Source organism: Primulina tabacum, chromosome 18 (genome assembly GCF_025594145.1).
Source record: "Primulina tabacum isolate GXHZ01 chromosome 18, ASM2559414v2, whole genome shotgun sequence".
Taxonomy (NCBI): Eukaryota; Viridiplantae; Streptophyta; class Magnoliopsida; order Lamiales; family Gesneriaceae; genus Primulina; species Primulina tabacum.
The window spans coordinates 2,587,470-2,614,998 of NC_134567.1; the positions used below are offsets into that span (position 1 = coordinate 2,587,470).

The following is a 27,529-nucleotide window of genomic DNA, read 5'->3' on the forward strand; positions in this document are numbered from 1 at the left end:
CGTCACACTTTTAGGCACATGCCACTGCTTAACGGACTCGACCTTAGATGGGTCGACCTCTACTTCGTGTTTTGACACAACTCGCATTTACTGAACTTTGCATATAATTTCCGATCTCGTAAAACTTGCAAGGTCGTCCTCAAATGCTGATGATGCCCCCTAACGGCTCTTGGAATAGATCAATATATCATCGATGAAAACAATAATGAACTGATCGAGATACGGCTGAAATACGCGATTCTTGAGATACATGAAGGTCGCTGGAGCATTAGTCAATCCAAAAAGCATCACTAGGAACTCATAATACCCATAACTCGTTCTGAAAGCCGTCTTGTGTACATCCGGCTCCTTGACCCTCAATTGGTGATATCCATACCTAAGATCTATCTTTGAAAATACCGAAGCTCCTTGCAATTCGTCAAATAAATCCTCGATCTGGGGCAATGGATACTTATTCTTCATTGTCACTCTTTTAGCTCTCAATAGTCGATGCACAACCTCATAGTTCTATCCTTCTTTTTTATAAATAACACTGGCGCGCCCCACAAAGAGAAACTAGAGCGAAATAAATCCCTTGTCTAACAGCTCTTGAATTTGATCTTGTAATTCCTTCATTTCAACGGATGCTAATTGATATGGTGCCTTAGAGATCGACACTACCGAACATCAACCCAATAGCGAATTTCACCTCTCTTTCGGGTGGGATGCCAGAAACATCGTCGGGAAATACGTCTGGAAACCAAACCTGACATGCATTGTTGATTTATCATTTTTTTTTGGGGGTGGGGGACGAAACTTTTCCACTCCAAATCCAATTTGGGTCAAGAAGATAAGAAAAAGTGTTTATTTCTATAACAACATTGCCTTCTGAATTTATTGCGGGAACACAACTTGGACAGAAAAATCCTAAATAACGAAAATAGTCTACTATCTTCATTATCATCAAACAACTACATGGTATTTCCAAAAATTATACAAACACACTTGCTTAAGAAGCCGAAGTCAATAAGAAATGGTGTGAAGTGATCAATTAACCTTTCTAAGATACATAAAAACCACGTGAAATAAAGAAAAACTACCCAATTTGTATAAGGTGAAATTTTTTGCATTTTTTGTTTTATTTTTTATTTAGAGTACTTACATGACACTTGACATATATATTTGAAATATCATCCTTCAACGTATCAACACTCTTGAATAAGACTGAAAGTGTAAAATAGGCAATTTATTGCACTACATCAAATCTCGGCTAATTTCATAATCAATACCCAACTACATAATTTTACATCATATATTTTTAATCTAAAAACAAAAGGAGGGAATCTTACCTCTTTGACCATCTTAAACCTCTCCTTTTTCAAAATTTTCGGATCGATCTACTTTAGTTGCAATGTCTTCGCCTCCCCATTTTTTCATTCGCTCTGTTGTTTGCTCGACCTATAATTTCATAATTTCATGCTAAGCTACTAGAAATTCACAAATTTTACTTTTTTAAAAAAATCACAAATTTGGTGACATTATGTGACACTACAACCACGAATGTATATACATGTAATATTAATTATTATTTTTCATCAGTGAGTTTTGTTTGATAATTTATATATAACAAGCACTTACCTCTTTGTTCCAGTTGGTTTTATAAATTACAACAAAGAGCAGCAATGTCTGCAAAGCTGCTCCAGCTATCATGCCTCCCCATATCCCCTGAAAATAGGAAAATTCTAAGGCCACTGTTACAACCCAAAACAAAAAAATCACGAAAATGATAAAGTAGAGGCATGATTTCGGGATAGTACTTTACCAGAACTCCAAGATCAGCAACATAACCAAGAACGTATCCTAGAGGTAAACCGAACACGTAATAGCAACCCAAGTTAATGTACGCCGCGAGAGCTTGCCATCCACTTCCTATGGCAACGCCTACATGGTGGTTCGACCAATGAGTTCAAGATACGAACAAGTATCAGAGCATCTGTAGTAAGTTCAGTGATTCGGATGCATATAAGTTGCTAGTAAATTATTGAATATTATGATACCAGATATCACTAACTGGAGGCTGTTGAGAACCATTGTGATTCCAAGGAGCGGTGAAAGATGAGCCACAGCCCGTATCATTTCTTCACTACTCGTAAAAATGATAGCAAAATAATTTCGAGTTGCTAGTACGACAATCATGCAAAGAATCCCAATAAGTAGTGACTGAAAGATCGTCACATAGACCGAATATTTGGCTGCTCTTGGATGTCCCATGCCGAGTTCATTCGAAACCCGTACGCTGAAATAGATACAATAGGTAAGGCACAACGGTTTTCGAACAATTAATTACATATAAAAAACTTAGAAAGAAAACAAAAAAGCAAGATTATATGGCTTTTCCCTTAGGTCTATTTTACCTTATAGCAGCATTAACTCCTACAAAAACCATGGTTTCCCAACCATCAATATTTGTGCTGGACGAGGAATTAAAAAAAGGATACATGTGTTAACATCTGAAAATAAAATAAAACGAGGAAAAAAATACTAAGCAAATAATTATGTTACATGAATAGAACTCACCAGATAGAAAGGGCTCCCACTGCAGTGACCGCATTGTCAAGATTACCAGTGAGAATAATGATACTCATCATATACCAAATTTCCAGGCAAAGCATAACAGCGGATTCGAGTGACAGCTTCAAAAAACCCCAGATATCCTTGAATGCATCCCATGAGAAACCCCTCCATCCATCCTTACACCAACCGATAACGTAAAGAAACTGTAAGCCTGCTGTAGTCCAACTTGTCAGATCAATAGCTACAGCTGCACCACTAGCTCCGAACCCGAGTACATAAATGAAAAGCCAGCATAAAAAGGCTTGTAAAATCAGTGCGGACACTGAAATCCAAGCAAGGACAATAACTTTGCTTTGTGCCTGAAGAAATTTTTGGGTCGGAAAAACAACAGCAAGAGAAAACAACTGAGGGATGATTAGAATTGTAAGATCTCCTGCAAGATTAGCAATTTCTTCTTCTTGTCCGACGAGCTTAAGAACTGGGGTGGAAAATATGTAGACAGGCAAAAGGGCAACACAAAAGGAGAACAGAATGATCATCGAGCGTTGCATGTAAACACCGAGCATGTGAACTTGTCCAGCACCAAATGCCTGACCGCACAGTGTCTCGAGGGCACTCCCCATTCCGAGCTACATAAAGCAATGAATAACCAGCTCAAACTCTACAAGATTAGAGTCGGTAACAAGAAATGCACGCAACTATCATGTAGATGTACATGATGACCGTAAAATGAAATACGCTTGGGTTGTTCTAGTAAGTTTTACTAGGTAGCATTAATATGATCTGCCATGAACGACAGACATTTCAAATTTTCTACTAATTCACGTCCAAGTCTTGTTCTGTCAACTTGGTTGCTGCAGTTAGAACTGCTTGTAGTATGCAAGTATCAAGTTAAATATTTCGCTTTGTAAGGCATATCGTACTCTGGACTCTTGTTCAATTTCATAGTAGATTTGTCTGTGGTGCTGGCTGCTTAATTCCATGGATGTAGGTTAATCATAATCAAGTCACATTAAATTCTTGCGTCTTTTATCTTCTAGTTCAATTCCTTGTGCTAATTCATTTCTTGATTGTTTTCTACTCATAAATTTCTGATTTTTGCATTGAATACATTATATTACAGGACCAATTTCATATGACCTCAATCTTCATTAATCTAATAAAACGTTCTGAAGACCGGCAAGAGAAATTTAAACATGTGTCAGAAGAAATGGATGCAGCCAAATAAATTAACCCCAAGAGAGTGGTTTGTGAATCGACCATAGATGCAATATCCTTGACACCTATCTCTCTTATCAACTACAAAAATGATAATACGCAAGGGATGAAGAGTAAAATATAAATATATGGGGGTTGAATGTCAAAGGAAAAATAATCTTGGAGTCTAAGATACAATTTGTTCCTTGAAATAATCTTTTCTTTAAATTTAACTTCCTTGTTGATAAGATTGCATGAGATATTGAATTAATAGTTTTGTCCTTCTAGATATTATATTTACGACTAAAAGATTTTTATGATATGGCATTATTGATTTAAAAAAGAGGTTGCTTGTAATAAAAATCTTGATTTCAATATCTTGTAGATTTCCTTGTGAGATGAGGTGAATTATAAATAAAAGAAAAAAGCCAAGGAAAGAGACGTCTTCTTCGATTTATCGATCTCGTGACTTTTTTTGACTCTTCGCTTGGAAGTTTTCGTGGCTGCTTACTACTGCACTTTTGCACGTCGTGGTTTTCAGAGACAAATAATTCTCAAGGACATTGCCGTTTTGAAGAGTGTTGTTGCACATGTTGCCGTGATTGTTGGAGACATCTGCAGACAACACGCGTGCAAGTGTTGGCTGAAGATCAAGTTTAGCTGCTCCAGTTTTTGGCATTTTTTGCTTTCTTGAATACGTTTTAGAGTTGTTAGTTGTTTAGAAAGAATGTTATTTTCTCAACGTGTTGAGAAAATCGATTTTCATTAAATCACTAGTGATTGGTTTTTGTAAACTGAAAGTTATTTTCTAGTGATTATTTTACCTTGAGGCCCCGCACCCGCACAAGTATTTATACCTGTGCACAATTAATTATGAATTATTTTAGGTTAAGTTATTTATTTGTGTTATATTATTCCGCTGCGTGTTGTGCCAAGTGTTACGACATTTGGAATAACATTTAAATCTGATACACACAAATTCTCATATACACTTCATAATTTATGTTAAACAAAATATGCGTCATACCAACAAGTGGTATCATAGCCTTCTCTTGATAGACTAAGTGTTGATCCTGATTATTTAGTTTAACAGGTCTCTTTGATGGACGCGTCACTCGTAAACGCATCACTTCGACCACCTGTTTTGGATGGATCTAACTATAGTCTATGGAAGGTGAAGATTAGAATATATTAAATCCATAGATGAACGAGCTTGGCAGCGTGTTGTCAGCGGTTGGAGTCCACCAAATAAGATAGACGAAGATGGTGATACCCTGATAAAGCCTGAAAATGAGTGGACTGTTGAAGAAGTACAGATCTCGAACCACAACTCGAAGGCCCTAAATGCCATTTTCACCTCAGTCGATCTGAACAAGTTCAGTCTGATCACAAACTATGTATTAGCTAAGGATGCTTGGAAAATTCTCCCAAAACACTGTGAAGGCTCAGAAAGTGTGAGAAGAATGAAACTAAGAATGCTGGCATCCAAATTTGAGAATCTGAGGATGGAAGAAAATGAATCTATCATCGACTATGACAGACGCCTCAGAGAGATTGCCAATGAAACTTTCAGCCTAGGCAATCCCATCTCAAATGAAAGGTTGGTCAGCAAAGTTCTCAGATCATTGCCCGAACGGTTCAACATCAAAATTTGTACAATTGATGAAGCAAAGGATACAACTCTAATTGCACTCGAGGATTTTATAAGCTCACTCCGCACCTTCGAGATTAACATGGATATGCAGAAGAAGGACAAAGGTAAAACGATCGCTTTCCAGGTATCAAATGACTTCTATAATGATCTCCTTCAATTGTCACAAGAAGTAAATGAGTCGGACCTTTGTGAAGACTCTATTTCTTATATCACGAAGAAGTGTGGAGACTATTTGAAAAGAATCAGGGACAAAAAGAAGAGTAGACAGCCATCTAAATTTCCTAGCATCACTGCCCCAGAAAAACCTCAGAAGTTCACAGTCCAAGGACAATTTCGGCAAAAGAAAGAAAGGAAGAACCAGATGTATCCGAAAAGGTATAACTCTGTGCAATGCAGAGAATGTCAGGGCTTTGGACATTATGCCAGCGAATGTGCAAACCGTTTAAACTTAAACCCAAATCCGCCCGCACAAAGTTAACAAAACCATTAGACAATTATATTCATAATATCATAATATTTTATTAACATCTTTAATTTTTAATTAATACATGTATAACAAAGATTAAAGTAAAAAACTTAAAGATATGGAGCTTGAGAAAAAATTACTTAACCTTGTGCCAAAATTCAAGATACTTTAGTTGTTGGAAATTGGGTTTAGGCCAAATTAATGTTTGAAAGTTAATAGCAAGTAATTCATCCGATAAAAAAATGAATTTGACTTGAAAATTAAAATCTATTAATTTGCTCAATTTTGATTCAGGGTGAATGAGAAATTAATTTTCAAAGTTAAACATTTAGAGCCTTTTAATGGTTCATTATGGGTAGTGAGAGTCAGGGGTGGAGCCAAAAATATGGCTCTGCCCGGGCTAAAATTTTAAACTCTATAATTTTTTAATATATTAAATTGATCTACCCGTGCTAATATTATATTATTCCAAAATTATATAAAATTTACATATAATTTTTTAAAAAAAAATTTGGGCTACCCGGGCTAAAGCTAGGGTACAGGAGCCTTTGGCTCCGCCCCTGGTGAGAGTAGTGGAGGGGCTTTGTCCCGCCTTACTTAGAAAACTAATCTTCCATGTATAGAGTTTTGTAGAGTATGCTATACTTAAGTTCAGACCAAGTCATGCCAAGAGCAACGAAGGTGAGGGAGGCGCACCGCACCGACCGAACTTGGTTCATGCTCGAGCCCTTGTTTGTGGCCAAGCTACGCTCACACATGCATGCAAAGGGCGCATTGATAGAGCACGTATGTGCATCGTCGCGGGTAGCATGAAAAGTCTTTTCTTATACAACTCTGAAATGGGGTTTGATGACGTGGCAATTGGTACAATCCGTGCACACATGGCAAGTATTGGGTCATGTGGGGAGTGGCACAATGATTGGGTGATGTGGCAAGCGATTGGGCGCCACCCGTACTTGTGAGATGGCAGCGATTTCGAGCTTTTGGATCGTGATCTAAGAGGTCACGATCGAAAGGATGTGATGGTTCGCAAGTGGGTGCAATCACGATAGTTGGATGATTATCAAATGGGCTGGATGGATCTAGATTGTGGGGATTAAATCTAAATCTTGAGATTGTGACCGACGGTTGAGATTTAACAAATCTAGGGTTGCAAAAGAGTCAAATACCCATTCTACCTGGATTCATCCATCCCACATCTCATGGACATAGGAATTTTTTACAATAAATAAATATTTTTAAAAATGAATAATATTTCACCTAGAAAATAGGGAAAATCGTCAACCAATTTGTTTTATTTTGGATTTTGGTTTACTAAGCATTCAAAGTTTAGTTTTGGTGTATTAACTTTGATTTTTTTTTTGTCATATTTCATGGGAATGCTGACATGACAACGAAAATTGATGATGTGGCACAAGCAAATACTAACGTGACATCAGATATTGATTACGTATCCAACACTAAGTCAAAAATTGGACCAGAATGGCCGAAAATTAAAAATCAGTGCATCAAAAACTAAATTTGACAAGTTATTGAACTAAAATGCGAAATTGAACAAGTTAGTGAACCAAAAAAATTATTCTCCCCGTAAATAATAGGGAAAATAGCCAAAATGGTCTTATAAGTTTGTCTGTTGTGTATTTTGATCCTCTAAGTTAGGTGATGTTTTGGATTAATCATTTTTGTCAAAATGCTGAATTGACTACAGAAAATACTAAAATGACACCTGGAAATGCTGAAGTATCTGGTGCCACGTCGGTCCTCCGTAAAAAAAAAGACCAAAAGCCAAAATATAACCTAACTTAGAGGACCAAAACATAAATTTAAATATTTACAGGACCAAAACACAAAATAAACAAACTTAGAGAATTATTTTAGCTATTAACCTAAATAATAGTAGGTTTTCAAATAAACATATCCCTTAAAACTAGTAGGTTTTATGTGACAAGATTACCATCACATTTTTACAATCAAATAATCGATAAAGCACATGTCAATGCGATATAAAATTGAATTGATCTTTTAGTTTTTTGGGTATTACAATAAAAAAACTAATTGAAATACTAAGAAATATATATTACTTAGTAATATTTTTCATGGTTTAGACAACTTAAAATTCATGAACAAGATAGTCCGAATTAAAATCATTCTATTATATATAATTACAATATTGGCAATTTTACATAATGAAAATAAATCAATGGAAGAAAATATGACAAACTAGTGAAACTATTGATTGAAAATTGATTGTTCAATTTATTTGTCTCATTATTTTTGAGAAAGTCTTCAGTGAAACAGTTACACATACTTATGTGAAAGTTTGACCCGGTCAATGCCTGTAGTGAAAAATAATATTTTTAACATAAAAAATAATAATTTTTCATGGGTCAGGTCGGGTTGAAGATTCACATCACAAAATTCTCCGTGAGAGGATCTCATATATAAGAGTTTATGTGTATGCATATTCATTTGGGAATTGCCATATTAATTTTAATTGGATGGTCGTACATAGGATTAAGTTGAACTCGCTCTTTGTTGTTAAATATCATCTAGAATACAACGATCAATGTCTTAAGATATTAAAATTAAATTTTTCTTATCTACGAATCGCAAAATGTTAAAAGATTTTGATATTGGAAGCTATTCATCTTGTTCTCGAATTTATACGATTTTGAAATTATTTTTATGGAGTATGTGATAGAAACTGAATGGAGGGAATTTGAAATCATTTGTGGGGACCTATTTATAAAAGATGTTGCACCACTTGCTTGGTGGGTGAGTGGGAATAGTCACGTGAATCCTCTTTGATGGGTATATTGGCCAACCCCTCCCGTTCGTTTAGCGGGTTACTTGCAAAAGTGGTCTCTCCAGACAAATCTCCCCCCATTTAGCTACCTCCCGCGGCGGGTAGTCATCTCATAATCCATGGATCTAAGGATGGCATCATGGCAACAACACGGGTCTGGGACAAGTTTGTCCAAATCCGAGTCTGACCAATAACCTAGCGGGTCCAATCCTTCGACCTATTTGTAGACCCCCTTAACTGGTTCTAACCTGTCCCTAATAGGGTGGGTTTAATACGAGCCGAGTTCATTACTATCCCTGCTTGAATCACATGGGCTACTCGCCAAATCCCTCGTATTTTACAAGGAAAATCCATTCCATCCAACCACTGCCACATCAGCATATATAAACCCACTTCTCTCTGTCATGTTGCCAATAGCATAGCACTACTATTGCTAAGTACGAGAGCTTTTATGCTGGTATACGGGGTTTCACAAAATACGTGGATATGGTGAGATCCACAGGGTGTGGTGGGGCATAGCTTCACTTCACTCGGCAAGTAGTATGGCAACTACCAAACAATTTAGGTAGATAACAACACCGACAACACCGTTTCCGGTTTGTGGTGTTAAATGTATTGCATCAATTATTGGCTATCTACTATCAAGAAATTAAAAATACCACGGTTAGCATAAATAATGTTAATATCCATTGATGACATCAGAGACCCACTTCATTTAAAACCCACAACTCAAAATAGGTGACCTAACGGCAGCCGCCCTCTTATGCCGCTAGTTATGCCCTGCTTGGTCCCCAGGCGCTGGACTTGCCTCAAATAAGGTACTAAACCTCGTGTTTCAAGGACAAACTTCTCCAAGAACATTAGCACGAAGCAAAGACATACAAGGACTAGCTATCAAAATTAAACTTTATTTCACAAACGAAAACAATGAAAAATGTATTTGAAATATAATAATAAATATAGAGCTTATTTTGATTTATTGAAGTAAAATATATAATAATTTAGACAAAAATTTGACTTACCATGAATCCGAAAGCGAAGGTTCCGATGACTGACACAGCAATGGTGAAGGCGGAGAGCTCGACATCTCCCAGATGTCCCATGAACATAGTCGCCACCGAGCCGGTCCCGAATTGGCACAGGATTTGAAACGCGATCGGCCCGCCAATGGCCCACAGCTTCGCGGATTCTACGCAATAGATTCTCCACCACGTTCTCAGCCCGTCCGACGCTGCGTAGTCTCCGCTGTCTTCAATCAGCGGGGCCTTCTCTAGAAGCGGCGCTTCCATTCTTCCGCGGGTGGAGTTGAAGTTAAGCTAGTAGACTAACTTCAAGATGATGAGATGCGATTATTTATGGGAAATCGTCGATGGAATCAAAAGAACAAGTTAAGCGAATGAACGGCGACTGTTCAGACATTTGAAGCCATGTCCATATCATTAGTCATTGACTAAATATAAAATATAATAAAATCAAAATTCGAAAATAATATTTATAAAATTATAATTATTATACTTTATGGAAAAAAATTGACATATTGAAAAAGTAAAAATTTCAAATTCTCAAAATTATCAAACTATACACTTTATAATATTTTTCTCTCAACTCAATTGTGTTTTTATTCACAAATATGAGAAATCTATTTATAGAATTTCTTTATAAATAATACAAAAATAAATTCATCATTACATACATCATCACACACTAATTTTCAATATTTACAACTCTTATTTTCAACATTCAAATATTCAACTATTATTTTTCAACATTCAAAACATATTTTTCAACACTCCCCCTTGTGATGATGATCATGATACATTGATTGTCTTCATTATGTGTTTTATACTGCCTCATTAAAAACCTTACTAGGAAAAACCATTGGGATAAAAACTATAGTAAGGGAAAAAGAGTGCAGTCACGTAAACTCCCTCTCATGTTGACACGAACAAATCTTCACAAATTTCGTAGATTGTGCATCCCAATATTATATATGTGCTTTGTGAAAATTGTCGTAGGAAGTGTCTTTGTGAATAGATCTGATGAGTTTTCACTTGATTGAATATGACGAACATCAATATATTTATTTTTCTCAAGCTCCTTGGTGAATGCGAAGAACTTATGATGAATATGTTTAGTTCTGTCGCTTTTTATGTATCATTCTTTCATTTGAGCAACACATGCAGCATTATCTTCTTATAGTATCACAGGCTTCTCGTCGAATGATAATTCGCATGAGATTTGGATATGTTGGGTCATTGATTTTAACCACACACATTCACGGCTTGCTTCATGTAGTGCAATAATCTCGGCATGATTTAATGAAGTTGTTACGAGTGTTTGTTTCTGTGAACGCCAAAAAATTGCAGTGCCTCCACGAGTAAATACATATCCAGTTTGGGAACGTGCCTTGTGTGGATCAAAAAAGTATCCAGCATCGGCGTAACCAATTATACTTGGATTAGCATCTTTTGAAAACAAAAGTCCCAAGTCTGTTGTTCCTCGTAGATAACGGAATATATGTTTAATTCCGTTCCAGTGTTTTTTTGTTGGATATGTGCTAAATCTTGCCAATAAATTTACGGCAAAAGATATATCAGGCCTTGTACAATTTGTAAGATACATAAGGGCACCGATAGCACTTAGTATGGTACTTCTGGACCAAGAATATCTTCTCATCTTCACATGGACGGAATAGATCTTTTTCTATGTTTAATGATCTAACAACCATTGGAGTACTTAAAAGATTTGATTTATCCATATTAAAACGTTTAAGGATCTTTTCTGTATAATTTGTCTGGTGAACAAATATTCCACATTCTTTTTGTTCAATTTGTAAACCCAGACAATACTTGGTTTGTCCAAGATCATTCATTTCAAATTCTTCCTTCAAGTATGACACAACTTCTTGAATTTCCTTATTCGTTCCAATGATGTTTAAATCATCAACATATACAGAAATAATTACGCATCTGGATGTTGTTTTCTTAATGAAAACACAAGGGTGTATTGAATTATTTACATATCTTTTTTTTCATCAAGTGATCACTTAGTCGATTATACCATATTCGACCGGATTGCTTTAACCCATATAATGATCTTTGTAATTTCACGGAATAACATTTTCTGGGTTTTGAACTTTGTGCTTCAGCCATCTTAAATCCTTCAGGGATTTTTATATATATATTATTATCAAGTGATCTATATAAGTAAGCTGTAACAACATCTATAAGACGCATTTCTAAATTTTCAGATACCGCCAAGCTAATCAAATACCGAAACGTAATTGCATCCATCACGGGAGAATACGTTTCTTCATAATCAATTCCAAGCCTTTGAGAAAAATCTTGTGCAACAAGTCGAGCTTTATATCTTAATATTTTATTTTTCTCATTTCGCTTTCGAATAAAAACTCATCTGTATCCAACAGGTTTTATACTTTCAGGTGTAAGGACTATAGGTCAAAACATTACGTTTATTTAGCGAATCCAATTCAACTTGGATGACATATTTCCATTTTATCGAATCCTGCCGATTTTTACATTCACCAAAAGATTTTGGTTCATGATCTTCATTATCATTTATGATGTCAATTGCCACATTATAAGAAAATATATCATCAATTTCTTCTATATCTTTTCGGTTCCATATTTTTCCAGTATTAATATAATTGATAGAGATTTCATGATTCTCGTCAGTTTGTAGTTCTGGCAGAATATTTTCATCATCATGTGTTTCTTCATAAACATCATTCTCTATTTTGTGATCATCATGTGTTTCTTCAGAAACATCATTATCTATTTTGTGATCATCGTGTTTCTCTATGAATTTTCTTTTTCGAGGATTTTTATCCTTGGAACCGACTGGTCTTCCATGCTTCAGGCGTTTTACGACATCATGAGTTTTTTCAATTTGTTTCTTTGGAATTTCAATTCGAGCAGGAGCATTTATAGCATGTATATATGATTTAGTTACCCCTTTTGCATCTGTAAATGCATCTGATATTTGATTTGCTATTCTTTGCAAGCGCACAATTTGCTGTACATCTTTTTCACATTGTTTTGTTCTTGGATCCAGATGTAACAATGATAATACATACCATGTAATTTTCTTTTGGGTATGTTTCTTGTCTCCCCCTAACATTGGGAAGATTTTGTCATTAAAATGACAATCAGCAAAACGTGCTGTGAACACGCCGCCTGTCTAAGGTTCAAGATATCGAATGATTGATGGACTATCATAACCGATATAAATTTCAATCTTTATTTGAGGTCCCATTTTCTTTCGTTGAGGTGGTGCAATAGGCACATACACCATACATCCAAAAATTCTCAAATGAGAAATGTTTGGAGGCATCAATCAATACCATAAAGTATCTAAATGGTCCACATGGTGGATAAATTGGTCCAAAAATATCACCCTGAATACATTCAAGAAACATTGGTGATTTAGTTTGGATTTTGGCTGGTGATGATCTTATAATAAGTTTTCCAAGAGAACATGCTTTACATTGAAACTTATTATTCTGAAAGATCTTCTGGTCTTTCAGTGGATGACCATGTGCATTTTCTATAATTCTTCGCATCATTGTTGAACCAAGATGTCCTAATCGATCATGCCAATTTGTTAATATTGAAGAATTATCAACTATCATGTTTGATTCTATGAGACTTATATGTATATAATGCAATCTAGTAGGGAGCATTGGTAGTTTTTCAATCACATATTTTTTTCTGATTTATATGTGGTAAGACACATATATTTCTCATTCTATTCATTCATTGTTTGAGTATCATACCCATGGGAATATATATCATTAAAACTCAACAAATTTTTTTTTGATTGTGGTGAATACAAAGCATCATTGATAAAAAATTTTGTACCATTAGGTAACAAAAATTGTGCTTTACCATAACCTTTAATCAAGTCTACAGGACCTGATATTGTATTCACCATTGTTTTTGTTGGTTTTAGTTCCAATAAATATCTTTTATCTCGGAGGATAGTGTGCGTTGTACCACTATCAGGTATGCAAACTTCAGTTTTGTTTATAACATTTTTCATATTTGAACTTCAAAAAATATGCAATAAAATAAAATTACTGACAATACATTTATAAAAATAAAATACAATACAATACATATGTAAAAATATAACACACGATAAAACAATATCATACGAGTATATGAAAAATAAAATATTTTACATATCTATTCCACCAGCAAATTGATCATTGTCCGAGAAATCAATCATAAAATCTCCAGCATCAAAATGAGTTGAATCACTCAAAGGTTCACTGTGTTCAGTGAAGTTGGTCTCCTTTTCTTTCTCCTTTATTAATTCTTTATAAAGTTTACAAAGGTGCTCAGGGGCTCGACAAATACGGGACCAATGTCCTGGAGTACCACATCTAAAACAAGAACTTTCAAATCTTTTTGAGTGATTCTCATTAACACCCATATTCTCATGATGTCTTTTCAGTGGATGGTTTGGGACGCTCTTTTGAGATGAGTTATAGGAGTAATTATCTCCATTATTTTCAAAACCACGGCAGCGTCGACGACCACGACCACTTCCACGTTCACGCCCACGTCAACGACCACGACCTCGATTTCGTCCTCGACCAAAATCTTGTCTATAACTTTGATTTTGGTTTCCAGATTTAAATTCATTTTTGCTTACGACATTTACTTCAGGAAATACCGTTGAACCAGTGGGTCGTGCCTGATGATTTCTCATTAATAGTTCGTTATTCTTTTCCGCCACAAGCAGACACGCGATAAGTTCAAAATATCTCGAAAATTCACGCACTCTATATTGTTGTAGAGTTATATCCGATGCGTGAAAAGTGGACTTGTTGATTATGTTTATCACTTGAAAAAAATAATTATATTTTGCATAATTTTTTAGGTCACAACGAGATCACACATTCATCCCAAAGCCCACGAAAGAAACGTGGGAAAACTATTATGAAGGATGTTCATTCTTTAGCACCCGGTGACCGTTTAGTAGTAACATTTAATGAAAGAGGTCAACCTTATGGAGAAATGCAGCCGACGCTTGCCAATTTTTTGGGCACCATTGCTCGTAATGGAAATGTTTTGCCCCTTGAATTTTCAGATTGGAGAAAAATGCCTAAGCGTTGCTTGGATGATGCATGGGAACGTTTAACAGTAAGTTGATAAATATTTTAATTCATATTTAATTCAAAACATTATTATAACTTTTTCAATGTTCACAAGCAAGTTTTGATATCCTCGATCAACATAGAGCTAGTGTGATGCAGATGATGGGAGTTTCATGGAGGCGATGGAAGGCCCAAGTTAAAGCTACTTCTTATGATCCGAATATTCCATTAAGGGAACTTCTGTCAATTCGCCCCATTCCCCATGACCTTACGCCAGAAGTATGGCAAACTTTGTGTCATTACTGGAAGTCTAATGAGGTTGTTCTTATTTTGATTGATTTTTATATATTTTTTTCTTATGGATAAATTTGATATAATTATATTTTTGCAGAGCACTTCAAGAATAAATCGAGAAAATGGGAGTAAAAAAAGAAGGATACATGCACAAGGACGGACAAATATTGCAGTCTTTGAAATATAAGTTTGTAAGTATTAGATCATAAAATATCTTCACGAATATTTTCATATTATTGATTTATTATATTACATGTTTTTTTTGGTGTGTACTTTTGGCATGTATGGATTAGATATAAGGGAGCTATGATAGTCAATTTTGTTAAGACATTTTCCATGCTTAGTATTTGAAAATATAATCAAAATTTTATTGTTGTGATGATATCATTCAATATAGATGAGTCTTGAGCTATTATAACTTTTACATATTTAATCAAAAATATTTTTTTTCTATGTTTAGTTTCAAGAAAATGGCAGAAAACCAACTCGTATTGAAATATTACATTTGAGTCGACAAAGTAAAAAGAAAGGAGGAGCTCTTATTGATGATGAAGCAATACGAGTTGAGGTTATAATTGTTTCAACGCTTTGAAATAGCTTCCCAATATTTTTTTATTTTATTGACAAAATTTTTTTGTTAGGATTTACTAAATGATGCGGTGCAATGTCATCTCCAAGACAAGCCCGAAGGAACACAACCAACAGAAGTGCATGAGGATGTATTTCGGTTATAGTCTATTTACAATTTTATTTTTTTAAAATATAATTATACATTGTACGATACTAATTATATGTATATTTTCAGTGAAATATTTGGACTAGAGCATTCTGGTCGGGTTCGATGTCTAGGAGCTGGTGCATTGCCTAGCCAAGTTTTCCCAGATCAGTATAAGTCTAGATTATTTTTAACACAGAGTAATCTCCCTATTTCTGATGTTACTAATAAGTTACGAGAAATGGAAGATAAAATGAAAAGTATGGAAGAACAAAGGCTAGAAGAAATGGAGCGGATGAGACAGATACATAAACATCAACTCCAAAATTTTACAAGAGTCATTCAAAGTATGATAACTGGAAGTGCTGGAGGATCTCGTGGGCCAGAATTATTACCAACACAGGTAGCCACATATTGAATAATAATGAATTGATTCTAAAGTACTTCTATAAATGCATAGTATTAATTTAATTTTTTTTCTAGATGGCAGCTATCATGGCAGATATTATGCAGCAACAGACAAAAACTCCACAAAATGCACATGAAAGTCGAAGATCTCCATCAATGTCAAAGTCGGATATTGATTAGAAGAAATTTGAAAAACATTTTTATTTTATCCATTGAATTTGAAATATTTTGGGTTATTTTATATTAGAAATTTGAAGTATTATTAATATTTTGTGTGGATAATAGTGCTTTATTAATTAATGGTAACATTCATTTTGTGAATTGAAATATTAAATATGAAGTTTTTTATTGTTTATTTGATGAGTATTTATTTATCTATTTTTTGGTTGATGAATTGTTTGCGAAATAATGTATATTTATTTTAAATAAAATACAATAAAAGAGTAAATTATTGTTAAATTGGATTTAGGAGCAATTCCAAATAATTTTATTAAAATAATTTTAAAATATCGGCTCAAACATTGCTTCTATATCTTTTGTTTTACGAACGATTTGAAAACTACTCTCATATCGACAACGTATAGGACGGAGGAAAACCATTCTTATTGCCAACTGTGTCCAAAGCGGTTTGACACCGGTCCTATATTTCTTGCTCCTATATCGATGCCATATAGGAGTGATTTGCAACCGCTCTTAAAGTTGTGATAGGTACGACGTGTATGATCGGTGTCAAACCGCTCTTCAGTTGCCATCATCAATGGCGGTTGCAAAGCACTCTTATATTGATGGTGTGTAGGAACGGTGAATGACCGTTCTTACACCTCACTCTTTTTAGAACGCTTTGAAGGGGCTCCTAAATGCAGAGCTACGGGAGCGGTCCAAAACCGTTGTAATATTCACAATATATACAATTGGTTTCACACCGCTCTTTAATTGGCAACATCAATAGCGGTTACAAATCGCTCTTATATCCATGGCATGTAGGAGCGGTGTAAGACCGTTCTTACACTTCACGCCTTTTAGAACACTTTGAAACGGTTCCTAAATACACAACTACAAAAACGGTTCGAAACTGTTGTGTTATGGGTACGAGCATTATCAAACCGCACCTAAAATAAACAATAGAAGCGGTTCTTCAACTTGTACCACCGGTTGAAAAAACCGCTTCTATAAGATATAAGGTCATCAATAAGACGAGCGCTTTTGCAACCGGTGGTACAAGTGCTGGAGCGGTTAAAAACCGATCTTAAAATTGAAAAAAACCGCTTCTGTAAGAGTGTTTTTTTGTAGTGGAATTCGATCTTTGCCAAGTTTGACATGGTGATACTAAAAAAATTACGATGCATTTTATTAGTTAATGAATATTGCAATACAAAGTAATGGATAAACAACAAGTACAAGCATTCGTAAAAATAAAGAAAACACATGAGGAGGATATTCTCCGATAAATACAAGACTCGTGAGTATGATAACTAAAATAATTAAAAATAACCTTGATAAAACCATCTTCTTTTTTCTTCGAAAATTTGATGAAGAATAATTGTTTAGAGAAGAAGAGAAAGTTGGAATGATTGAATGTGTTTGTGAGATCATATTTATAGAGCACAAAACTAGCTGTTTTGTTACCGTTTATGACCGTTAGTGTACAAAAAAAATAAATGTATGTATTTGTATAATTTTATGGTAATAATATGATGTATATAATATTAGTCATATTTAAATAATTATGTATATCATATCACATTATTATAATGAGGTGTCATAAGGTAATTTGTTTAAAAACTTTATATGCTTTTATACTTGTCGTATCCCTTACCGGGAGTGTGGATATCGTCTTAACATCCTCCCAGGATTTATAACAAGTTTTTTGAAAAATTTATTTTTATTATTTCTGATCTTTATTATATAATAACATTATGTTATATATTAAATATATACACAATAAATAAATAAACAGTAAAATAAATATTATTACTTTTGTTACCTTTTTCTTCTGTTTTGGAGCTTGGAAAAATATGGAGGACTTTTAGAACTTCGTGCTGATAAGGTGTTATGAAAAAGTAAAAATTTATGATAAAAAAATAAAATTTTCGAACTCTCAAAATTATCAAACTACATACTTTATAATATTTTTCTCTGAACTCAATTGTGTTTTTCTTCACAAATGAGAGATCCATTTATAGAATTTCTTTACAAATAATCCAAAAATAAATTCATCATTATATACATCATCACACACTAATTTTCAATATTTACCACTATTATTTTCAACATTCAAATATTCAACTATTATTTTTCAACATTCAAAACATATTTTTCAACAAAAACTAAATAATATAATAAAATTATATATATATACGCACGCAGGGTGTCAAGAGATCACAATAGTTGGTTATATATGTATCGTTATGTGTACATGCACATTGAGTTTTATTTATTTTTTGGTAAACATGTAGCGGTTACTCATTCATTAATTAAATTATCTAGTTTAACGCATTAACATGTAAATTCCGTCAATCGAGTAAATCGTAATAAGTAAGTTAAGGACAACTGACATGCTCAAAAGTGTTAGTATGAAGAATCGAACTCGTGATCATTTAGCGTTCGTCACTTACATTGAAAATGTAATTTGAAATATATTAAATTTTTATGTCAAGTGTAATTATATTTATTGGAATGATTCCACCAAATGTTATATTAGTTATTTCATAAAAATAACCATATATATTAAGATGTGGGTATTGCCGGGGGAAAATATTGGTATGTCTTTAAAGATTTGACAGTTAAATTATGAGTAAGTCTCTTGTGAGACGGTCTCACAAATCTTTATCTGTGAGACGGGTCAACCCTACCGATATTCACAATAAAAAATAATACTCTTAGCATAAAAAGTAATTTTTTTTCATAGATAACCCAAAATAAAAGATCTGTCTCACAAAATACGACACATGAGACCGTCTCACACAAGTTTTTTGCCTTAAATTATATAGTATCTAGTACGGATATTAAATTTCTTAACTATAAATATTAAAAATAAGATACTTTTGAATTTTCATACTAACAAAATCCATATCAAATAGAGAATAAAGTTTTTGTTTAAATTGTTCTTACATTGTATGCTCAAAAAAATGAAAATATTTTTATTAAAAATATCTCTTAAATTAATTGGTAACGTAAGTGAGGACTTGACCAACATTCAATATTTTTATTCACATTACCAACACTTTCTCAAACGAGTCTGTCATACAGATCGAATTTGTCCACTGTGGTTTACTTACATGATTTGCAAGCTATTACTGTAATGCCCGAGATTTTGATTATGTTAATATGAGATTATTGATTAAGAATTGAGGTGATTATAGCCGGGCCATTTCGAGACCAGATTGGGCAAAGCATATGAATGGTACAAGTTTTGGACAGAACTATTGGCGCCCGAGCGGTAGAAAGTAACCGCCCGAGCGCCAATGTTCAACAAAGTATGCTTCGGACAGAAGATGTGGCGCCCGGGCGGTAGTTTTTGACCGCCCGAGAGCCAATGGGTATTGTGGAGGACAGAACCTCCTGCGCCCGGGCGGTAAGTTTTAACCGCCCTGAGCGCCGAGCAAACGCCCGAGCGGTAATTCTCGACCACCCGAGTGCCGCCTGAATTGCTTGAAAATGAGCCACGTTTCATAGACATGCAACGTGATATATATAAGTTAATCCTTCAGTAAACATTAGGAAAAGAAAGAGAAAGGTCGAGGAAAAGCTTCAGAGAATTTGTGAAAGAAATCCTTACGCCTTTATATTTCAATCAGTCCGTCTGATTTTGAATCCGACTTCAGTACTGTGTTCCTATCAACACAGGCTACATTTGGACATTGATATTGTCAGGCTTTGAGTTCGAGACTTCGACAGAGTCAGAGTATCAGAAAGAAAGGTATAAATTAATGTTGAGTTGGGATTACACAACTCGAGTGAGGTTTGACTCGAGTTTCCTAAATCACATACTTAGTTTATTGCATTGATATTTGTAATTGATGAGATTGATGTTTGTAGTCTATTGATTTATAGCCACTGCATGTATTGACTACTGATTGTTTAGTCATTGGCTGATTCGCCTAGTCACCGGCTGATTCGTCTGGTTATTGGCTGATTCGTCTAGTTATCGACTGATTCGTCTAAACTTTGGCTGATTCGCTTAATTACTGGCTGATTCGTCTAGTTATTGGCTGATTCGCTTAATTCTTGACTGATTCGTCAATTCTGCGGCTGTTTCGCCCAGACACTGGATATATGAATTATATCGATGCCGTTTAGGGTTGATTCATTCCTATCGACTGAGATTCGATATAATTATCAATATCCAGACATTGGGATCCCTAGGTTAGAGTTGAGTCGAGTCTGAGACGACGCGTTGTTTGAGTCGAGTCTGTGATGACTAGTTGATTTACAGTTTTATATCATTCATGTTTGTTGATTTGCTACATGTTAATGATAACTGTTATATGCTTTTGTATATGTTTCTATATGATTGCATGTTTACATTGTTTATACTGGGATTTATTCTCACCGGAGTTATCCGGCTGTTGTCTTGTTTTGTATGTGTGCATGACAACAGGTGGGGCTGGATCATGGTCAAGAAGAGGATGAGAGAAGACAGTTAGCGTGGAGATCCGGACTTAGGAGTATATCTGTTATATCACCTGAGATGTAGTGAAGAAACAGTAGTTATTATGATTTACGATTGTACAGGACTTGTACTTAGATCTGAATAGTGATCTTGTAAATGAGATAGGACTTATTTCATATGCTGCGTACTCTCGTATTTTAAAAAAAATTTAGACCCTGTTTATTGTAATTGATTAATTATTCCCAGAAAGTGATTAAGAATTGAATTAAGTTCGGGTCCCCACAACAGGTGGTATCAGAGCGATAGATCCTTTAGACTGAGATAGAAGCTAGTGAGCGGGGTAGATTGAGTTTTCTTTCCTTGCTTGTGATTGCTAGCATGCTTTACCGCTTTATATAATACATGTTACTTGACTTATCTGATTCGATTGTGTAATATGTATTATTGGGAACGAATTTGAACCGATTCTCGATTAGCAGTAAGATGATCGGAGGAGGGAACTGAAGTGAAACAAGTTATTGGATTGGGGTACTAATCCATTTGATTATCAGATATGCCTCCTCGAAGAATACCAGAACAGGGTAGCACATCGAATCCTCCAGTGGATGTGACAGCAACTCCGATGGAAACGTTATTGAAAAGGTTTCAGTCGTTCAAACCACCGACTCTGAAGGGTACTGAGACATCAGTGGCATGTGAGAGTTGGTTAGATAACATTGAGATGCTGTTTGATTCACTGGATTACAGTGATGAGCGCCAAATTAAATTGATTGGGCACCAGTTGCTTGATGTTGCAAAGAACTGGTGGATTACGATGAAAAGGGCCTTGGAGCATCGAGGTACGACTATTACTTGGGATGTATTTAAAACTGAGTTTTATCAAAGATTTTTCCCAGTGTCGTACAGGAAAGACAAAGGGGCGGAGTTTGCCAATTTGAGACAGGGTCAGCTGAACATTGAAGAATATGTGACCAAATTCTCTACTTTGTTGAAGTTTGCTCCACATGTGGCTGAAAATGACGAAGCCGTTGCTGATCAGTTCATCAATGGCTTGAATTCCGATATATTTATATTGGTGAACACTGGGCGACCGAATAATTTTGCTGATGCTATGAATAGAGCAAAGGGCGCTGAAGCGGGCCTGATAAGGCAGAGAGGAGCTACAGATATTCCTCCAGTATCGAGACCACAGCAACCACCTCCCCGATTCGAGAGTGGCAGTAGCAGTGGTGGAAAGAAAGATTTTCTAAAGGCTAGAGGAAAGCAGTTTAAGAATTCTGGTGGCAGTTCTTCTAGCTCCAGTGAACCCAACAGAGTTATACCGGAGCTTACTGCGGAAATTGTGGAGGGAGACATTCCACTGAGCAATGCCAAGGAGTACTTGGTAGTTGCCACTTCTGCAAACAACAGGGACATTTTGCCAGAGTGTGTCCACAGAAGGGTTCTCAAGGATCCCAGGGAGCCGAATCATCTGGAACAGCGGCACAGTGGAGTAGATGATCAGCTGCTGTTCATTCATTTCAGCCAGCACCATCTCAGTCACAGCAGAGGCCAGGAGGAAGCCAGACAGTCGGCCAGCCTCCTAGACAGCAGGCCAGAGTATTTGCTTTGACCGAGGAGCAGGCTCAGGAAGCACCAGATGATGATGTTGCAGGTAACTGTTCTTAATGTAGTTATCCTGCTTTTGTATTGATGAATACGGATGCTTCCCCTACGTTTATTTTTGAACGATTTGCATTGAGTCATGCATTGCCTGTTGAGTCTTTATCTACTGTAGTGTATCTCTTTACCGGTTTGGGGAGAGTTTTTTTTATAGCGGTGAATTCTGTAAAATATCGTATACTACAATAGGATGAGAATGAGATTGAGTTAGATCGTGTGGTAGTTTGTATTGTACTAGTGTTGTCTGATTTTGGGACTGCATTACTGATATTGATATGCTGACCCAGTACAGAGCTACCCTAGATTAGTTCCAGAAGATGGTGAGAATCGGACCTGAGATGGCCAAATGATGAATATTGTACGATAAGGATTCTAGATTGAGAATTCCTTTGATAATCCGTACTATCTATGACTCGATTATTACAGAAAGGAGCAGAGGGACTCCTTATGTATTCAGTTGATTTACTGAAGTTGAGTCTATCATTGGCTGATTAGAAAGTTATTGATGTTTTCCCCCAATAAGACTTCTGATCTGATTTCAGTCAGAGAGATTGATTTTAACCTTGATTTGATATTAGAAACTGTTGAAATGGTGATTTACGATTGTACAGGACTTGTACTTAGATCTGAATAGTGATCTTGTAAATGAGATATGACTTATTTCATATGCTGCGTACTCTCGTATTTTAAAAAAATTTTAGACCCTGTTTATTGTAATTGATTAATTATTCCCAGAAAGTGATTAAGAATTGAATTAAGTTCGGGTCCCCACAATTACGTTAGCATGGAAGTTTACCCCGTGCAAATGGCATGTCACATAAATGATGAAAAAAATATATAGCTAATTTAAATACTGATAGGATATTATTTTTTGATGTAAACGAAAAACTGATAAATCGAGAATCAGCTCAGGACATACAGCCATTCCAAGCCATAAAACCGGCCAATCCAGTAAGAAATGATTAATAAACGTTTAAATATTTAGCAATTGTAGAAAAATAAAAAAACAATTAATGCTCCTCAATCAAGGATAGATAACCAAAAAAAAATTCAGACAACGGTACTGAATCTCGAAGAAATCATTTATGATCATTGAAAAAGATGTTATAAAAGGAGACATTTTAATATCTTTGAAAAAAGAAAATAAGAAGAAGATCAAGAACACGAAGTTATTGCATCCGTGCCCAACGTTCAAACCAATTCAATTTAATAGATGAAGAAGAAAGTTGTAGAAGTTAGAGTTGATATTTAGAATTATCGTTAGATCAATTGGAGATTTTTCGTCCTTGTTGAATGGATATATTAGGAATTTAATTGAGAGTGTGGCATCGGTTGAGATGAGTTTGTACAATAGACTTGTATAAAACAAAGTTTTCTAGTGAAACCTTCCAGAAACAAATGAATGAGAGACATAGAGATATTTGATCCTTGAACTTCCACAAAAAAAAATTTTGTATTCATTTATTTGTTTTTAAACAATCCGTGTGTGACATACACGGTGCTCCTTAATGATTTCAAGTTTTTTTTTCCAGTTTGATCAAAATATTTACTAGATCAACTCAACTTATTTCATCACATTCATATAAATTTACTCGACTAATCGTTTAGAACAAGAATAATTTCATCGATTGCTAATCCAACCGAGAAACGTCTTTTGAGTTATTCCAAAATGATCCTAACAAGTGGTGTCAAAACAGGTCTTTCTTGATTTTCAGAATATTAAATCTGATGGACTATTTGATAGTTGCAAAGCTAAAACATCCTGCTGATCGAGACACGTTGGTGCAAAAATTTAAAGCAATTAATGTAGCTACAGTCAATGACACAACTAAAATTGTAAACAAACCCTAAAGATTCACAAGATTTTTGAGCCGATTACATAAATATTTGATTTGTAGTTGAAGCTATCGAACTTGGACCAAATTCGAACATGTTCAAAATTTTCTCGAGCCGAACTCGAGTAAAATTATTTTTTGATAGTTCGCGATTCTTAATATTTTATTTAATCATATATAAATACATATACATTTCGAGCCTTTTGAACATTTCGAGATTTCAGACATTCATTATCAGACTTTAATATTTGAGAAATAGTTAGAATAGATCACGAATAAGGTCGAACATTTCGAGCCGAACTCGAATTCATGCAAAAAATAATTTATTTTTTTTTCTAGTTTCGAATCGAACTCAAACTCACATTCGAATATACTTAATTTGCTATGAATTCAATATTTTAATTTTTACTAATATCTAGTTCTATTCGGTTCGTCCGTCACCAAAACAAAATACGACTAAGCTTTTTTAGTTAATCTCAAACAAATCATTTCAAAATAAAATCAAAGACTATCACCTCACAATTCAATCATATTTAAACAATAAAATATTATTATTGCTATTTATTTCGTATACGTAATAAAAATTGTTTACCCAAGAAATAAGATAGTCCGAAACTCAGATCATTCTATTTAAATATAATCACAATATTGGGAATTTTGATTAATGAAACAATGAAAGAAAACTATAACAAACTAGTTAAAGTATTAAATAAATATTGATTACCCCTTTTATTTGTTTTATTATTTTTTTCCAAAAAAATTATAAAACATTTACTTCTACCACATATATATATTTAAAACTTACGTGAGAAAATCTCACATATCGTATTTTGTGAGACGGATCTCTTATTTGGATCATCCATAAACAAATATTATTTTTTATGCTAAGAATATTTCTTTTTATTGTGAATATCGGTGGGATTGATCCGTCTCACTAGATAAAGATTCGTGATACCGTCTCACAAGAGACCTGCTCATCTTTGAATCTTTCAATGGTAGGTGTACCCACATTCATCTGGGAATTGCCATATTAATTTCAACTGGATGAGAATTTTTTGCGGTAAAATTAGCAAATTATCTAACTTGTTTCTGATCATGAACATGAAAAGAAATTTGACTGACCATGAAGCCGTAAGCGAAGGTTCCGATGACTAAGACAGCAATGGTGAAGGCGGAGAGCTCGACATCTCCCAGATGTCCCATGAACATCGTCGCCACCGAGCTGGTCCCGAACTGGCACAGGATTTGGAGCGCGATCGGCCCGCCAATCGCCCACAGCTTCGCGGATTCTACTCGAAAGATTCTCCACCACTTTCTCAGCCCGACCGCCGCCAAGTAGTCTCCGCCTTCTCCGATCAGCTGGATTTCGACGAAGCTATTCTCCAGAAGCGGCACTTCCATTCTGCGGGCGCCGTTGAAGTCAGTACTACACCAATTTCAAGCTGCTGCGATGCGATTATTTATGGGAAATCTTCAATGGGATCAAAAGTAAACTTGATACGCTTGGACTCGACGTGTAAGTCAATCAAACGAATAAAATATTGGGTTGGGTAAGAAGTCAGAATCATTGGGTCGGAGAAGGAAATTGATTTGGACGACTGATCAGACATATGAAGCCATGTAAACATATATATATATATATAGTTTTGTTGCTGCTAAGTTGACTGAAAACATCGAGGCAAGCAAATGAGTGGTAAATGTAAAATATAATTGTTGGGGTTAAAATTAAATTATGCGAGCTCATCAAATATAGAATAAATTCTCATCGATTCAAATTGATCACGAAGAGTTGAAAGTGGAGAAGATCGTGGGAAGAAAGAGAAAAGGATTATGGGATGAAAGAGCAGAAGATCATGGATCATGAGAGAGTGGAGAGAACTGCCAGCATTCTGAAGAAAAAGGATCGGCCAACACTGAAGAAACGTACAATTGTTGGGATCTCGGTTTTTCTCTTGTCCAAAACGTAGCGGAAGTTTTAAAAATTTATTTTGACTTTCAAAATATTTGTTTGGACACTCGTATGGTTTAAATTAAATAAATATACAAAAGATGTATAGTATACCTTTAGTGAATTAATTCACTCAGCTCCAACTACTCCGGTGTTAGCGAACGTAGATCTTGTTGTAAATCCATACGAACGTTCTTCGATCACCTTCTTTAATCTTCGAATTAGGTCCACGGTCGGATTAGTTGTTCCTCTTCTAATTTGTACTAGAAAGTATAGAAGATGTTTTAACGATGAGAACAAAAAAATTGGTTCAAAAACCTTTTTGAGAGCAAAAAGGATGGCCGCCGGAGATTTTCTCCCTTTTTCTCAAGCCTCAGTCCTCTCATGATTAACCAACCAAAGTAATATATTTATTATGTTAACTAATAATTACTTCCTTAATTAATCATATTAATTAAGTTAATGATTTCAATTGCAATTCCTTGTTTCCATCGAAATTGCATGCATTCTAATAATAAAAAAAATCATTATTATATTTTCTAATCCATCCTTTACTTAATTAATTAGATTAATTAAGTTAACTATGGATTCTAATTGCATGCCATATATTAGACCAATCTCGATATATATATATATTTTGAAAATATCATGCATTAATACTATATTGCTTTATGTGCAAGTTTTTAAAATTATGGTATCATGAATATTTCCATATTACATAAATCAATACCATATTTTATAAAAACTTAATGAGCTATATTTTAACTCAATTAAAATATAATTTCATTATTAAAGCCCATTTAAACTTTAATAGATTTGCATAATGAGCTTATACTCTTACAAGCCCATGATCCATGCTCCCATGACATTAATCTCATCATAATCCCGATCGACGATCCAATATCATCGATGTGACAATTTCAACTTGTTTGTTATTATGATGCACACTTTAATTTCGAGATCACCAATGTCTAAATAAGGCATGTGTACTCCTTTGACTGTCTTAACAGTCATGCTCTCAAAATTTCTATAAGCTTTTATAAAATTTATTTATAAGCTTATCGATTGATCATATGAAACTTATTTCTTATAAATTCAACTCATTGAATTTATCATCTCAACGGAAACAAGTAAACCAGTACTTGTGTGACCCTCAATGGTTCAGGGATACAGCTAGCCGTGGGTTCACAACTTTTTGTGATTCAAGACAATTTTCTTTATTCGGGCTTACATTAATTTGTCTCATTCTATGTAT

The 27,529-nt window shown here is 34.8% G+C and overlaps 1 protein-coding gene and 1 long non-coding RNA gene across 3 annotated transcripts; one reads left to right on the forward strand and one right to left on the reverse strand.

Annotated features, from left to right (window-relative positions):
* Positions 1-1,303: 1,303 nt before the first annotated feature.
* Positions 1,304-25,896, reverse strand: LOC142532765 (protein DETOXIFICATION 35). Of its 2 annotated transcripts, none has more exons than XM_075639200.1 (7): positions 25,449-25,896; positions 2,557-3,182; positions 2,394-2,450; positions 2,037-2,275; positions 1,802-1,920; positions 1,618-1,704; positions 1,304-1,437 (listed from the first exon to the last, which is right to left on the reverse strand). In XM_075639200.1, exons 1-7 carry the CDS (start codon positions 25,725-25,727, stop codon positions 1,342-1,344), a joined length of 1,503 nt encoding a protein of 500 aa, XP_075495315.1. In that variant the 5' UTR covers positions 25,728-25,896; the 3' UTR covers positions 1,304-1,341. The 2 variants fall into 2 exon arrangements, with proteins under 2 accessions (XP_075495315.1, XP_075495316.1); XM_075639201.1 differs by lacking the exon at positions 25,449-25,896 and adding an exon at positions 9,699-10,111.
* On the forward strand, positions 15,761-16,514 carry LOC142533764 (uncharacterized). The gene is made up of 3 exons (XR_012816803.1): positions 15,761-15,821; positions 15,900-16,212; positions 16,293-16,514. It is a non-coding gene; the product is annotated as an uncharacterized LOC142533764 (long non-coding RNA).
* Positions 25,897-27,529: the final 1,633 nt, after the last annotated feature.

Bases quoted from the DNA above. Each gene is read 5' to 3' on its own strand.
- LOC142532765 (XM_075639200.1), bottom strand. From the start codon at position 25,727: ATGGAAGTGCCGCTTCTGGAGAATAGCTTCGTCGAAATCCAGCTGATC. The intron at 1,921-2,036 runs GTATCATAATAT...ACCACCATGTAG, and splicing joins CCTCCAGTTAGTGATATCTG to GCGTTGCCATAGGAAGTGGA. The intron at 1,705-1,801 runs GTAAAGTACTAT...TCCTATTTTCAG, and splicing joins TTGCTGATCTTGGAGTTCTG to GGGATATGGGGAGGCATGAT.